This window comes from Macaca mulatta, chromosome 20 (assembly GCF_049350105.2).
Source record: "Macaca mulatta isolate MMU2019108-1 chromosome 20, T2T-MMU8v2.0, whole genome shotgun sequence".
Classification (NCBI taxonomy): domain Eukaryota; kingdom Metazoa; phylum Chordata; class Mammalia; order Primates; family Cercopithecidae; genus Macaca; species Macaca mulatta.
In genome coordinates this window covers 2,780,802-2,796,052 of record NC_133425.1, presented here as the reverse complement: position 1 = coordinate 2,796,052, position 15,251 = coordinate 2,780,802, and the positions used below count along the sequence as shown (strand labels likewise).

General features: G+C 53.2%; 1 protein-coding gene across 3 annotated transcripts in view; it reads left to right on the top strand.

Moving 5' to 3' along the window:
• Window positions 1–15,251, top strand: part of IFT140 (intraflagellar transport 140) — a 105,496-nt gene that overhangs the window by 39,902 nt on the left and 50,343 nt on the right. For all 3 annotated transcript variants that reach the window (XR_013411325.1, XM_077985045.1, XM_015125280.3), the window contains exons 14-18: window positions 2,402–2,519; window positions 4,563–4,693; window positions 6,714–6,879; window positions 8,711–8,842; window positions 12,768–12,967. Coding sequence is in view for 2 of the 3 variants with exons in the window: in XM_077985045.1 (XP_077841171.1) it covers window positions 2,402–2,519; window positions 4,563–4,693; window positions 6,714–6,879; window positions 8,711–8,842; window positions 12,768–12,967 (747 nt within the window). In the remaining variant the exon portion in view is untranslated. The remainder of the gene's footprint in view (window positions 1–2,401; window positions 2,520–4,562; window positions 4,694–6,713; window positions 6,880–8,710; window positions 8,843–12,767; window positions 12,968–15,251) is intronic.

The following is a 15,251-nucleotide window of genomic DNA, read 5'->3' as shown; positions in this document are numbered from 1 at the left end:
ACAGTTGAACAAATGGAGGGTAGATGGCAGGAGCCTGGCATCGCACAGCGGGAGTGGGAGTTACAGATTAGCAAGGGGAGGGACCAGAATAAGCCCTGGGAGAGTAGCTCAGAGGTAGAGGTGTCAGCATGAACAAATGCCTGGCTTCATGTAGGTAGGGATGACTCCATACACAGAATCGCAGGTCTGTGTCGATGCACCCGTTGGTACACACATATTTCCTCGCTCTGTCAGCTGAGAGGGCCTAGAAGCAACAACCGTGTCCCAGAAGCCACACCTGGTGCCCAGACCTTGGTTTCTACCACCATCCTCCAATAAAGGAGCTATGGAACCTTGGAGAGATGCTGACTCTAGGACCAGGGCAGGAAATGTACGAAGGAGCTGGCAGCATCTGTGCTGCCCGAAAGTGAGGAAGTGCTAAAAACAAAGCAAACCAAAAAGCTTCATAAAGATGGCAGGGTAGGGGGTCACAGAGACACAGAACCCACCAAAAGAGGTCCTAATAGCCAAAGCTGGAATAATTGGAGCAACAAAATAAATAAAGCAGGCCAGATGCAGTGGCTCATGCCTGCAGTCCCAGCATTTCATTTATTTATTTATTTATTTTTTCTGGGTGGCCCATTTCATCCTGCAAGTCCCAGCACATTGGGTGGCTGAGAGAGGTGGGTTGCTTAGACCCAGGAGTTCAAGACCAGCCTGGGCAGCATGGTGAAACCCAATTTCTAAAAAAAAAAAAAAAAATTAACCAGGCATGGTGGCTTACATCTGTAGTACCAGTTACTTGGGTGGCTGAGGCAGGAGGATCACTTGAGCCCAGGAGGTCAAGGCTGCAGTGAGCCAAGATCACACCACTGCACTACAGCCTGGGCAACAGAGTGAGACCCTGTCTCAGAGAGAGAGAGAGAGAGAGAGAGAAGGAAGGGGAGGGAAGCAGAGGGGAGGGAAAAAGGAAGAAAGGAGAGAAGGAAGGAAAGGAAAGGAAGGGAGGGGGGAGGGAAGGGGCAGGGAGGAAAGAGGAAGGGACGGGGGAGGGAAGGGGAGGGGAGGAGGGAGGAAGGAAGGAAGGAAGGAGGGAGGAAGGAAGGAAGGAAGAAAAAAAGCATTGAATTATATCCCAAAGTAAAAAAATAAATATGTGTGAGCCCAAATGATATGAGTAAGTCAATAAACAGGGGAGAAGAGACAGATCTCCCATAGAAAAGAATTCCACATGATTTCTGTGGCCCCTCCACCCTCATGAGTGGGACAAGCCAGGACTCCCCACTCCTCAAGGGTGGCCGGTGCTTCGTGAGTCCCATGCAGAGAGCACAGTATAGGAACGGGCTGTCTCCACAGTGGAGAGGACACGGGACAGGATGGGAAGGACTCCACAGTGGAGAAACTGACAGACTCCCCTGCCAGGTGACCAGGTCAACATCAACAGTGGTAGACAGCATCTACCCCTGACATGACCTGATGCAAAGGGCACTTCACCTCTGTGTCATCCTCCCAAACACCCAGAGCCGCAGTCTAGTGAGAGGAGCACCAGGCAGATCTCAGTGGAGGGTGGCCTGCAGTGACCCTGACCAGCACTCCTCAGACACAAGGGAATCTGAGAAACTTACAACTGAGAGACACCTATGTGGCCACGGCCACTGAGTGTCACATGGAATCTGGGATGGGATCCTGGGACAGGAAGGAGACATTAGGGAAGAACTGAGGACATGTAAATAAAATTTTTTAAAATAACAATGAACTACCACTATATACTTTGTATTGATTATATCAGCAACAAACTAGAAACAACTAAATGTCACTGGCAGGGGACGAGTTAACTAGCTCAGTGTGTCCCTATGATGGGAAACTGTGCAGCTGTCACAGAGGGTAATGAAGCAGTCCCCATGTGCTATGAAAAATCGCCAAAACAGAGCATAAGGCACAAACTCCAGGTATAGAACAGCTTAGAGCAGCGTTTTGTTTTTTTGTTTTTGTTTTTTGTTTTTGAGATGGAGTCTCACTCTGTCGCCCAGGCTGGAGTACAGTGGCATGATCTCGGTTCACTGCAACCTCCGCCTCCTGGGTTCAATCCTCAAATAATCCGCCTCCCTCAGCCTCCCAAAGTGCTGAGGTTATAGGCATGAGCCACCACGCCCAGCCTAGAACAGCATTTTTAATAAGCTACTTGAACAAGAGGAAGGGGATGAAGCACTCATATTCATATTTGTTCGTAAGAGTACCTGAGGTGGAAGAACTCACCCTGTGTTTTGCTTTTGCTCCACCTCATGGTGCACACGTACCACCCAGGGTGAGAAGCAGCCGAGGAGCTGTGCGGCAGTCAGCCCGTGAACTGAGGTTTCAGGGCGGGCGGAGAATGGGAAACTGGGCCTCTGGCTGGCACTGAGGTCCCTCTTCCTCCCTGCAGAGAGGCCAAAGCACACTGCAGCTGCAGGAGCCTGGCGGAGCTGGTCCCCGGGGCGGGGGGCATCGCTTCTCTGCGGTGCAGCAGCAGCGGGAGCACCATCAGTATCCTCCCGAGCAAGGTGAGGCTGCCCCTGGTCCACTCGCCCACTCCGTCTCCTCACCGCTATCCTCCCAGGCCGGGCCTCCTGCCTGCTCGTGCCTCTCTCCTCCTGTGTGGATCTTCCTGTCCCATGTTCTGTTCAGCCCCACCCTCCTTCCCTCCTCTCCCCGGGTCTCTCCCTCCCACCTTCTCCAGGGACCTCCCCAGCATGGTCCTCACCCAGCCTCTGTCCCTCCCCCACCTGCCACCTTCTGTCCGCTGCCTTTCTCCAAGTCTTCCTTCGTCGGAACAGTCGTTTCCTCATCGGAGAGTTGCTTGCTTCCTCTTCATCCCTGCCTTCATCCCACTCAGTTCTCTTTGTCATGAGAGGAAGGACAGGACTGTTAGAGAGTTCTCAGGCGTACTGCTCAGAGAGGCATGGTGATGTTGGTGTGTGAGGGGGCTGGTGGCAGCCACGTGGAAGGGTCTGGCAGAGGTGGCAGGGCATGGCAAGCTGTTTGGAGCTAGTTGGTTCCTTCCCTGGTTCCTTCCCTTCTGCTGGTGCCAGTTCCCTTGTTCATTCGCTCGTTCAAGAGCCGTAACTGGTCTCCTGCTGTGGGCCAGACGCTTTGCTAGGCACCATGGACACAGAGGTGCTCAGGTATGCACAAGGACCCCACCCACCACCTGTGGTTGAGCAGGGCAGGAGGCATGTGTGCTTGGAGGGTATGGAACTGCACAGCATTGCGCTGCTATGGAGCTCGGGCCAGGCCTGCTGAGGGGGTGATGGCCCAGCCAAGGTTGAGGCAAGAGTGAGCAGGTGAGGACAGGTGGGGACAGCAGAGGGCAGACGACAGAGGCCTGCGTTGGCGAAGCCTGTCCTCATCGAGGGTCTGCACTCGTGGTGAAGGACAGGGCCGAGGCTGATGCAGGTGGGAGCTGACTTTGACCTCAGGGCAGAAGGATGAGGATAACATAAATATCATATTTCTAGAGGGTTGTTTCTAGAAGATGGATCAAGGGGTTGGTGGGTGCAGATGCCTATTTGGTCCCTGTGGCAGCCACTGGAGGGCTCGAGCAGCCACAGTGGGGCTTGGCGATGGACTGGCCGAGGGGTAGGGCAGGACAGGACTGCAGAGGTGTTTCTAACCCTTGCAGCCAGGTAGGAAAGGAAACGTTTGCAGCAAAGGTGGATGAGCAGAAGGGCAGGTGCCTGGGAGGCAGCTAGTGGGCAGTCCCACACCTGGTCAGAAGGGAGGGCCAGGGCTGCAGGTGGAGCACAGGGACAGGCGAGAGGATGTCCCCAAGGAGGAAAAACGGTGGTCACTGTGGCCCTGAGAACCCAGATGGGGCCTGGGAAGCCAGGTGAGCAGGTGCCGCCAGGGAGGTGGGGCCCCCGGGAGAAGGAGGCAGCCAGGAACCTCAAAAAGGTTGAGGGTGCGTTCTGAGGGGGTTAACACTGATGGGAAGACCTGAAAGAGAGGGCCAGCACAGGGTCCCGGAGGTGCCATAGGGGAGAGCACGGGGCTGGGATGAGGCAGGGGCTGGAGCAAGGGGCCTACTCGACCATGGCAGAAGGAAACAGTGGAAAAGTTCAGCTGTAATCAAGGAGTTTCAGCCGGGAACGGTTATCGCGCACCTGCAATCCCAGCTGCTAGGGAGGCTGAGATGGGAGGATCACTTGAGCCCAGGAGTTCGAGACCAGTCTGGGCAACATAGCAAGACCTCATCCCTACAAAAATATTTTAAAATTAGCTGGGCACAGTGGCACATGCCTGTAGTCCCAGCTACTTGGAAGGCTGAGGAGAAGGATCTCTTGAGCCCAGGAATTCGAGGCTGCAGTGAACCATGATCTCACCACTGCACTCCAACCTGGGCAACAGAGCGAGACCCTGTCTCAAAAAACACCGAAACCAGCAAATTGCGAATGCTGAAAGCATGCTAGTGCTTGGAAGCTGAGCGGCCTGTGGACTTGGTGACACTGGGTGTGTTTCTCTTGACATGTGCTGCGTCAGTCCCTGGCATAGTCCGCAAGCCCGCCGGTCCGGGCAGGCGCCGTGAGCTTTCTGGTTTTCTCTTCTAGGCTGACAACAGCCCCGATTCCAAAATCTGCTTCTATGATGTTGAAATGGACACAGTGACCATCTTTGACTTCAAGACTGGACAAATTGATCGGAGAGAGACACTGTCCTTTAACGAACAAGAGACTGATAAGTAAGATTGTGGTTCAGGAGGATTTTGTTGGAAAAAATGATGTTCAGTTACTTCTCAGCTTCTGGGCGGGTTGTCGTTAAGGTACGCGCCAGACTTCACAAGGCCCCAGCAGGCACCAGTGGGAAAAAGAAAGAGGAAAACAGAAGCACACTCGGGCAGTGGGTAGATTTGAGTCCTTAGTCTCTGTCCTCCAGGTGGAAGGTTCTGGAGTTAGCTGAGTGGAAACTGCAACTCTGGAAGGGCTCTGGCCGGGCGTCTGTAGAAGTGGCCCATGAGTCACTGCGGGGAGAGAATGGGGTGGCCTCAGACCCATCTACGTCTCTGATGTTGGGGGGCATCCGCACCTCTGATGTTGGGGGCATTTGCCTGTTTAAAGAACGTACTTCTAGGGAGAATAATTGTCTGTGTTCACTATATCTGGAGTTCCTTCTGTGACTGAGTGCGCGTTTGGAGAACTTTGAGTGCTGATGATAGTTCACTTACAGTTAGTTCATGGTTGATTCTGCACAAAGTGAGGCGCGAAAGAAAAGTGGGCTGCGGAGCTGAGCCCGCCGACCTGTGTGAGCCAGGCCCGCAGGGCAGGAAAGCAGGACGGGCGCCCTGGGGCCTGCGTACGCTCACAGAGGAGCAGAGCAGTTACACAGCTGAGCTCGGAGCTGGTTTTCTCTCTTTTTTTTCCCCTCCTCCATTACTTGACCACCCTCAGACACACCCCTTCTGTCCAGCCCCCCTGGATTCCCCCTGCCTCTCTCTCCCACACACCTTCCTCCTCAAATACAGTTCTGGAACCTTCTTTCACCTGGTGGCCTCATTTCATCCCTCTGCTGGTGACCGCCTGTGGAACTCTGCATCTTCACAGCTCACCGAGTGCAGGCCCCATTCTCCCGCCTCAGACGATGATGCTTGACTCGGCCAAGTTCCAGCTCTCCCCCTGCTGCCACTGTTCTTGGGCTGCTCCTTGAACCTTTCCTCTAGTCCCCACTGCCCGTCACCCAGGTCTGCAGCTTTTCTCATACCAAAATGTCTTTTCATTCATGCTTTTCCCTCTCGACTCTGCACCTGCCATGCGTGGCTTCCCGTGGGAGCTGTGGGAGCTTCTGAGGGCATTCAAATCTTGCCCCCTTCCTTCTGTCCGTTCCTGTCCTGTGCCAGCCTGGTCTCGCCTCACGGGAACCAGCTTATGTCCCCGGGCTCTGCGGGCCTCAGAGCTGCCTCATCTGGATCATGGCACTCACTCCTCTGCCCGGCTTTCTGTTCTGCTCTGCACTGGTGCCAGATGTGGCTGTGAGGGTACCTCCATTGTTGGGTGCAGCAGCTTCCTGCGGGATCTGCATGTTTTGCAGCACCGGGTCCTGTCCTTATTTAGCCACCGTGGGTCGTGCTGCCTGGCAGGGTCCCACTCCACAGCCTGGGCTCGTCACACCCTGGGGGCGGCGAATGAGGCTCATAGGCCTCCTCTCCTTGGGCACCTGCTCTCTCGAGACCTTATGTGTCCTCTGCCGGCACATCATTGTGTTTCCCCACAGCATTTTATTGAGTTCTGGATGCATCCAACATGGAACTTTAGAGATGGGAGGGACCTGGGTACAAGGGGCAGCACAGCACAGGGACCGGTGGGGACCGGGAACCCGGCATGACCATGGAGCCAAAGCCTCGACCCCGCCCACCAGGGATGCCATCCCACCTTGAGGTTGGCCTGCTGGTCCTGGAAAAGGAAAAGGGTCCCTTTTGCTTTGGGGATTCTTCTGGGCCCCCCATAAGGCCTCCAGAATCAAAGCATCATCTTTCTGTGGTCCTTTCAAACCGGGCTTTGCTTGGACCCTTAGCCCAGCTGTTAAAATCTAAGAACACGTTCCAGTAGGGCGCATGGCAGTGAGGCCCCAAAGGTCCTCCCAGAGCTGAGCGTGTGGACTCCATGGTCTGGGACAGCACCTGGAGGCCTTGGGAATGTGTGTGGGAGGGAGACTGGTAGCAGGAGTGCCCTCCTCGGGGTTCAGACGGGTCTTCCTTTGTCTTTTAGGAGCCACCTCTTTGCAGATGAGAGACTGAAAAATTACATCCCAGTGAACCACTTCTGGGACCAGAGCGAGCCCCGGCTGTTCGTGTGTGAAGCCGTGCAGGAGACGCTGGGCTCCCAGCCTCAGTCTGCAGATGGGCAGCCCCGTGATGGGCGCGCTGGCCCTGCGGTACGCCCTGCCTGTTGTATTGGAGTTGAGACACGCTCAGTGGCCGTTTGCCAGACTGAAAACCTTCATGGGTCGGGCATGGTGGCTCACGCCTGTGATCCCAGCGCTGTGGGAGGCCAAGGCAGGAGGGATCGCTTGAGCCCAGGAGTTCGAGACCAGCCTGGGCAACATATTAAGACCCTCGTCTCTAAAAAAGAATACTAAGAATTAATTTAAAACGTCTTCCTAGCATGGGGTCTGGGAAAGGGGTCCTGAAAATTCGTTCATGTGGAGTAGAGCATTTGCCTCATGGCTCCCACTGACGGCAGCATCACTGTAACCCCAACACCACCCTCTGTGGAGTTGCCATTGCTAGGTCTGTTTTGAGCTATGCAGAGAAGCCACGGTGTGTGGTGTCTCCTCTTTGAGGTTTATGCCTGTGGGCCAGCTCCACACTTACTGTCTGACTCTAACCTGAATGGCATTTTTTTGGTTCTCTTGTTGTCTTGACTGCTACATGTGATTCTCTAGGAAAGAAATCTTTGTTTGTTTGTTTGTTTTGTTTGTTTTTTGAGTCTCTCTCTGTTGCCCAGATTGGCGTGCAGTGATGGGATTTCAGCTCACTGCAACCTCTGCCTCCCAGGCAGAGTGAGCCGGGATCGCACCACTGCACTCCACCTGGGTGACAGAGCGAGACTCCATCTCAAAAGGAGAAAAAAAAAAGAGTTATCTGCAGTCAGTGTTGCTACCCTGAGTTCAGAAGCAAATCCATCCTTGGTTCTGAGGCACTGAGTGGGAGGACATGTCCAGGTGGCATCTCTACCACCAGAGTGGGGAGAGGAAGACATTGCCAGAGGCGCCACTTCAAGACAGAGGCTGTGGGGTGACCTGGGCAGTCAGGAGAATGGGTGGGCTGGCACCTGGGGAAGATGAAGGTGTGGCAGGGCGGTCTCCTGGCAGTTTGATCCTAGGACTCTTTGTCTGCTCTGTGATGATGCGCCCTTGGCTAAACTCACACCAGGTAGCAAGGAAGGGCTTTGCCTTCCCTTCACCTCTTCTGGTTTCCTGTCCAAAGCAGCTGCAGGTACAGGCACATGTCCTGATGTTGCTTGTTCTGCTTCTGTGCAGCAGCCCACAGAGCATGTGGTTTCTGTGTTGCATGTTCCCTGTTCCTCGAAAGCAGGCTCTTTGTTGGTGGTGCCGCTGTTGATTTTTTATTTATTTATTTATTTTGAGATGGAGTCTCACTCTGTCACCCAGGCTGGAGTGCAGTGGCGCAATCTCGACTCGCACAACCTCTGCCTCCCAAGTTCAAGCTATCCTCCTGCCTCAGCCTCCCGAGTAGCTGGGACTACAAGCGCCTGCCACCATGCCCAGCTGATTTTTGTGTTTTTAGTAGAGACAGGATTTCACCATGTTGACCAGGATGGTCTCAAACTCCTGACCTCAAGTGATCCACCCACCTCAGCCTCCCAAAGTGCTGGGATTACAGGTGTGAGCCACCGCACCCGGCCTATCACTGTTGATGTTTATAGCAGCCAAAGGGGGAGAACTTTTAAACCATGAAAGCTCTTTTGAGTTGCAGTCACCAGTTCAGGGTGGGAATGATGAGCCTTTGCTGCAAGAAAAACAGTCACTCGGGAGAGTCCAGTGGTCGCAAACTGGATGAGGTGCGTCCTTCTAGTAGACGTGTTGGTTTTTCCCAGGTGGAACAGATAAAAGATAGTATCATCCGAGCAGAGAACCCGACTCCACCGTGACGTAGTATATGTAGCAAAATGGCACTTGTACCCCAGAAATTTATGTAAGTTAAGAAAAAAACAACAGAACAGTACTTTTCTTTCTCTACTAGGCAGATGTTTTGATCCTGTCCTTCTTCATTTCCGAAGAGCATGGCTTCCTGCTTCATGAGAGCTTCCCCCGGCCTGCCGCCTCCCACAGTCTCCTGGGGATGGAAGTGCCTTACTACTACTTCACAAGGAAGGTACGAAGCCACAACATCTGCGCAGGTATCTTCTGATCTCTCCCCTTGCCTGGCTGGGCTCTTGCAAGCGTCCCAGGGAGCTGAAATGTGACTTAGCCCTCGCGGCTCTTCCAGGCTTCCCTTTCCGTAGACAAGGTCAGCCATCCAGTCTAACTTGTCACCTGCAATTCCAGCAAACACTGTGGTCTGTTGGGAAAATTGAAAGTGGTTTTGCTCTCAGGATAGAGAGAAGTCATGCTGATGAGTGGTATCTCCAGGTGAAGGAGCTCTCGCTCAGGACTCAGGACTCTGCACCCTTCCCCCTTGACTTTTCCCTGAATGCTCAACACCTTTTAGCTTTTCTGTCTTTCTAAAATTCTAGCTGCTTTCTTAAAATCACGCATTTCTACATTGACTGTAGGGATCTTAGGAACTACAAAGAATGAAGTAAAGACTCAAACAGTACAAATCTCCATAATCCCAGCCTGGAGGTGGCCACTGTGGGCAGGCTGGTGGCTCCTTTCAGTAGGGTTCTGGCTTCTGGACGCCCATCCGTGTGTGACTCATGCATGGACATGTTTTTAAATTATTGCAAGAATGGGATCGTCATCAGTACACACACCCCAATAGGTTCTTTTGAACAAGTTACTTACTTCTCTGCGACTTGGTCCCCATGTCTCCAAGGTCCCTTTTGGACCTGAAACGTTCTCTGCTTCTGAAAGGGCACGCTGATCAAAGGATTTGCAGCTTCTCTGCAGAAGAGCAGCCTGTGTGTGCCCCAGGAGCATTCTGAGGCCCAGTGACTGGAGCGCCTGAGCCTGACTCTCAGGGAGCTGCTCCCCTCGCCTCACTGACCTGTTGTTCTCAGCCTCTGGGAGCATCCCGAGTCACGTGTGGGGATTTTTCAGAGTGGAGCCTGGCTGACCTAAGGCTCAGACTCATGTCCCAGCTGGCACCAGCCTATGAGCCCCCTGAGGGGTTCTGCAGGTGGGAGGCTGGGGGCCACCAGCTCCCACCTTTCAGGACCTAGCATGCCACCAGCTTCTGCTGCTGCTTTTATTTCCATGAAACGTGGAAGCTTCTCTCCTGTTAGATACACTCCTTCAGCAAACATGTACATTTTCTTCCCTACCACTTCCTGTTTACTGTCACATCAGAGGAAGGACTAAACTGTGTAGACTCTGACCTGGATTGCTTTTGGATTTTCACATACAGTGGCTTATCAACGTTAAGAATGAACTCTGTACTTTTCTAATTTTCTTCAGTAAGCCTGTGTTACTTTTATAACCCAAGGTGGGTCGAGGGAGCATTTAAACTGGGACAGAGGGAGCATAGACCCCAGAGGGACATTCCGGGAAGGGGAAGGACAGGCAGCCCTGCATGGCCACAGAAGCCAACACAGATGCTACTGCACCAGCAGCCACCACGGTGGACCACAGGCGCACCAGCTCCACGCACACCCCCGAGCTGGTGTTCACTTTCATAGGACCTGGCATAAAGGACATGGTGGTGGTGGGGTGGGGCACTGCCTAACTTGTGACAATGACATGAGCAGGTGTGTGCTGGCCTCTGGTCCTCGGGCTCTGCTGGAACCTTGTGTGCAGTGATGGATTAACAGCATTCACACAAATGCTTACGTGGTTGCAGTTGGCAGCCGTGTTCCCGGTCACCACGTAGAGCCAGGCTGCACAGCCAGCAGAGACTGGCATGGTGCTTGTTTGTGCGTCACACTGCTCCCTGCGGTGGAGGCAGTCTAGCTTCAATGAAGACTGGGAAAGCATCGTGTGATCTGCCAAATCGAGGGCTCCCTGCTCTGTCAATGCGTGTTTCCTTAATTCCTGTATTTTAATAGACAAGTGTCACCAGCTTGGCATTCCTCCGAATTCCATGCTGGCTTTACGTTTCTTATGTGCTTTAATTTCTCTTTGATTTCAGAACTCAAAGCGTTAACAATGTTTTACATTATTTCTGTTGAGTTTTTCCCCGTTAATTTTGCATGGTGGCATTTCTGTCTTGTGCGCACTCACGCATCTGTTCTTTTCTCTCTCGTTTCTCACTTTCCCGCATGCGTCCGCTCCTCATAGTTGTTGTTCCAGAGAGCAGGCGTGTATGACGCAGTCGTAAGTACAGACACCCAGGTCATGTGTCGCTTGCTTCCCCAGGTTGTTTTCCTGACGTCCTTTTCTTCCCTTGTTTTCCGTACAATTGTCTGTGCACTGATGCCTTCTGCTTAGCTTGCATGTTCGCTTTACCGAGGTCTGTCGTAAGCCTGAGACACTCAGCGTCAGCTGTCTTTATTTGAGCCGGACACCCCTCACCTAGCAAAGCTCATCAGGAGCCCGCCAGCTGTGGTCATGGCTGGGACGTGGGACACAGCTCTTTCCTCTGCTGTGTGGGACACAGGAAGAACTTAGTTTACCAACATTTGTAATAGAGGGAGTTTCCGTAACTCAGCCTTTCGAGTCTCACTTTCCAGTGAGGACTAGCCATGAGGTCTTTTGTCTGTTAACACTGCTGTTGTTCACATTTTCAAATGGCTCAGCCTAGTTTCTCCAAGGTATGAGGGTGGATCTGGGTCCAGCAGCCCTTAGGACCCTGCCCCTGCACGGTGTGACTGGTCAGCTGTGACTTGGGATTGACAGTCCCTCCCTCACAGAGCTGTGAGCAGGACATAGTGAATGACGAGAATTCACATTCACACAGTGAACCAGGTACCCATTCGGTCCACACCAAGCTGCCGTTGTTATCAGGGGTGAGGGCGCTTCCTTGCAGTTTGTTAAACCACAGCAGGCAGGAATTCCCTGTTGTTTTTGCGCGTGTACGTTTTCTGACCGTTTCCACTCAATGCAGAAGCAGTCCAAACCCTTCGGCACTCAGCACCCTGCAGATGGCCCCAGTCACGTCCATCCTCAGGCCCTCCACTCCAGCGCCTCTCTGTGGGGCCTCAGGGCCTTTGCTTATGCTCTGCACTGTGCCAAGAAGGGGCTCCCATCACAACTGGGTCTGACAAATCCCCCAGATTTCTTTGAGACCCAGGCCAAGTGCCACCTCGCCTGTGAGGCCTACTCACGGGGACTGCAGGTCAGCTTCTGTGGGAGCAGTGAGCTGATGGGAGCAGAGCTGGGGAGGCAGGTGGCTGGAGTCACCCTTCAGGAAGTCACACAATAGCAGCAGATGCAAGACCAGGGAAGCCTGACCCAAGAAGGGTATGAGGTGATCCGTTTCACGCAGGGGAGTGCGTGTGCTCTCAGAGAAACGGGACCCAGATGAGGGGCAGGGCTAGAGCCCAGAGAGAGCGTGCAGAGCCCCTGCCTCACGGAGGAAGGGACCCATGATTAAAGACGAGGCAAGCAGTTGGAGGGGCTTGTGGAGGGTCAGTGGTCCCTCGGGAGCGCTGATTTCCAGGAACTGGGTATGAGAACATGCTCAGGCGAGGATGGGGCTCCAGCAAGCCATAGCAGTGTGCTCCCACACTGGGCCCAGAGCCGTGTCCCTCCCTGGGCCATGCAGGGCCTCACTGCCCAGGACACTGGGCCCACAGCCACGTCCCCCTCTGTGCCATGCAGGGCCTCACTGCCCAGGCTGAGGGCTCTCTTGAAAAACACCCATAGAGGGTACACAGCCAGTCCAGGTTATTGTTTTGGAAAATTCTACCTGAAATCATGCTTCTGTTACTTAATTTTAAGAGAGTTTAAAAAACAAATTCATGCACGGGCAGCCTTTGCTTACCCATTATCTGAAGCCAGAGCCAAAAGCTCTGACCATTGCCGGTGACCCTAAAGGTTTTCAGTGCATCTGGCAGGGACTTGACCTGTTGCTAAATATCTGTGTCTGTCTGCGGAGAGATTTCTCCCCCATAACGGAGCTAAATCTAGAGGACGAGATCTGGGCGAGGGCTTCAGCTCTACATATGAGTTAACAAACACCTGGGTCCTTTGTCATTTAGCCAGAAGAAGCAGACAGAGAAGAGGAGGTGGAGCCTGGGTGCCACCACATCCCTCAGATGGTGTCCAGGAGACCCCTGCGAGACTTCGTGGGGCTGGAGGACTGCGACAAGGCCACCCGGGACGCCATGCTCCACTTCAGCTTCTTCATCACCATCGGAGACATGGACGAAGCCTTCAAATCCATCAAGCTCATCAAAAGGTGAGGATCCCGCCCACTGGGATGTCGGGAGATGGCGCGTGCTCACGGCTCTTTCCTTTCTCCACGTCTTCCTTCTTGGTTCGCCTGTTGAAATAGTTAACTTCTCATGAGTGCGCCGTGGTGTATTTCATCGTCTTCCCACTCGATGAAATGCTGTCCAGCTTGCGGGTGCCACGTGGGAAGCTCTCAGCCTCTGTGGCGCTGGGAGCCTCTCGGGCTATTTAGTTGCTTCCTAGTGGAAAGTTCTGCCGTTCCTAAACATCCGTAATACCCATCCCTCTGGGAATAATTGCTCCTAAACAGAAGTTTGGACAAGTAAACGCTAAAAACAGCCAGGTGGAAACACAATTACAATTGCTCTAAAAGAGGTTGTCAATCAAGAGCTGTCTGCAAGCACCTTCTTCTTCATTCTGCAGAGAATCTAGAAATCCTTTCCTCTTCACGAGAGCATTTCACAGATCTTAATGTCCAAAGGGTAGAAAATCAAAGAAGGAAACTAAACAGGTAAAAGAAGGGTGTGGCTTTAGGTTGCCTGGAGCAAGCCCTCCGTCGATGTGCCGTGATGATGCCTGTCACACAGGTGTCTGAGAGGGTGCAGGACCCCGGCCCACTGTCCTAAAGCAGCATGGCCCATCCTTCATTCCCCATGCCAGACCTTCCACACTAGCCGTGCAGATGAGCTCTTTCCAGTTTGCACATGCACCAGACAGGCTGAGCAGCACCGCCCGGCCCTCCTTGATTGCTTTGAGTTAATATAAAGGTAGTCGCAGACCATAATTGACCTCGTGGCCAGTTTAAACCTTCCATGTGGCCAGGCGCAGTGGCTCACCCCTGTAATCCCCGCACTTTGGGAGGCTGAGGCAGGCAGATCACCTGAGGTCGGGAGTTCGAGACCAGCCTGACCAACATGGAGAAACCCCATCTCTACTAAAAATACAAAATTAGCCGGGCAGTTGTGATGCGTTCCTGAAGTCCCAGCTACTCAGAAGGCTGAGGCAGGAGAATTGCTTGAACCCAGGAGGTGGAGGTTGCCGTGAGCCAAGATCAGGCCACTGTACTCCAGCCCGGGTGACAGAGTGAGACTCCGTCCAGAAGAAAACAAAACAGAACAAAAAACCAATTAATTTCAGCATATGATTGGAAATAAAAATTCCTTGTCAGAAAAAAAGTTGAGCAGGGAAGATAAAAGCCTACTATCCATGCTAGTGTGTACCGTGGACGTGAAGCTCGGATTTCCACGCTGCGTGCTGAGTGTGTCGCGGACGGTCAGTCCGTAAATGCTTTCCAGTCTTTATCAGTTGAAGACCAATTCCTGGAGCAGTGTGGGCCTCAAAATCCAAACGGATCCCCTCAGCTCGCTGGAAGGCCAGAAGCAGCCAAACTAAACATTTATATTAGCAGCGGGTGGCCTGGCAGCCCGGCCCCGACTGTACACATCGCAGCAGTTTCTCCTTCCGGCCGATGCCAGCAGGGAGCTCTGCCTTCAGGCGGCCATGGGGCCAAGCAGTGCCGCACCCAGGCAGAGGAGGCAGCAGGCCAGGCACCAGGCCTGTGGTTGCAGTGTGGCCGGGCAGCCTTGGGCTCTGGGTTCTGGGGGGTGGGGGCCAGTTTGGACCCCTCAGAGGCAGATGTTAGGTGTTTTTTGCCCACCTCAAGGACTTACGGCTTGTTCCTCTCTTAACAGATTTAGGACACGGGGTTGTTTGGACCCAGTGCAGCATCATGCAGGCATTTTGTAGCCCACCAAGCATTTCACTAAAGATAGGCTGAAGGTTTCTTGTTTTTGTTTTTGTTTTTTGAGACAGAGTCTCGCTGTGTTGCCCAGGCTGGAGTGTAGTGACGTGATCTCGGCTCACTGCAAGCTCCACCTCCCGGGTTCAAGCGATTTTCCTGCCTCAGCCTCCCGAGTGGCTGGGACTACAGGCGCCCACCACCAATTAGCCTGGCTAATTTTTTTTTCATATTTTCAGTAGAGACAGGGTTTCACTATGTTGACCAGGCTGATCTCGAACTCCTGACCTCATGATCCACCTGCCTCAGTCTCCCAAAGTGCTGGATTACAGGTGTGAGCCATCACACCCAGCCTGGCTGAGGGTTTTTAAGCAAATAGACTCCTTCGCTTTTATCCTACCAGTTGTTGATCAGAGAGTCTGTAAGGACTTGGGCTTCTGAGACTTGGTTGAACAGAAGTGTGGATCAGGGTGTGTATGCCTACGGGGTCTCTGAAAAGGTCGTTTTGACCCTTAGTGTGAGCCCCCAAAAAATCACAGAAAAGTGGATCAAA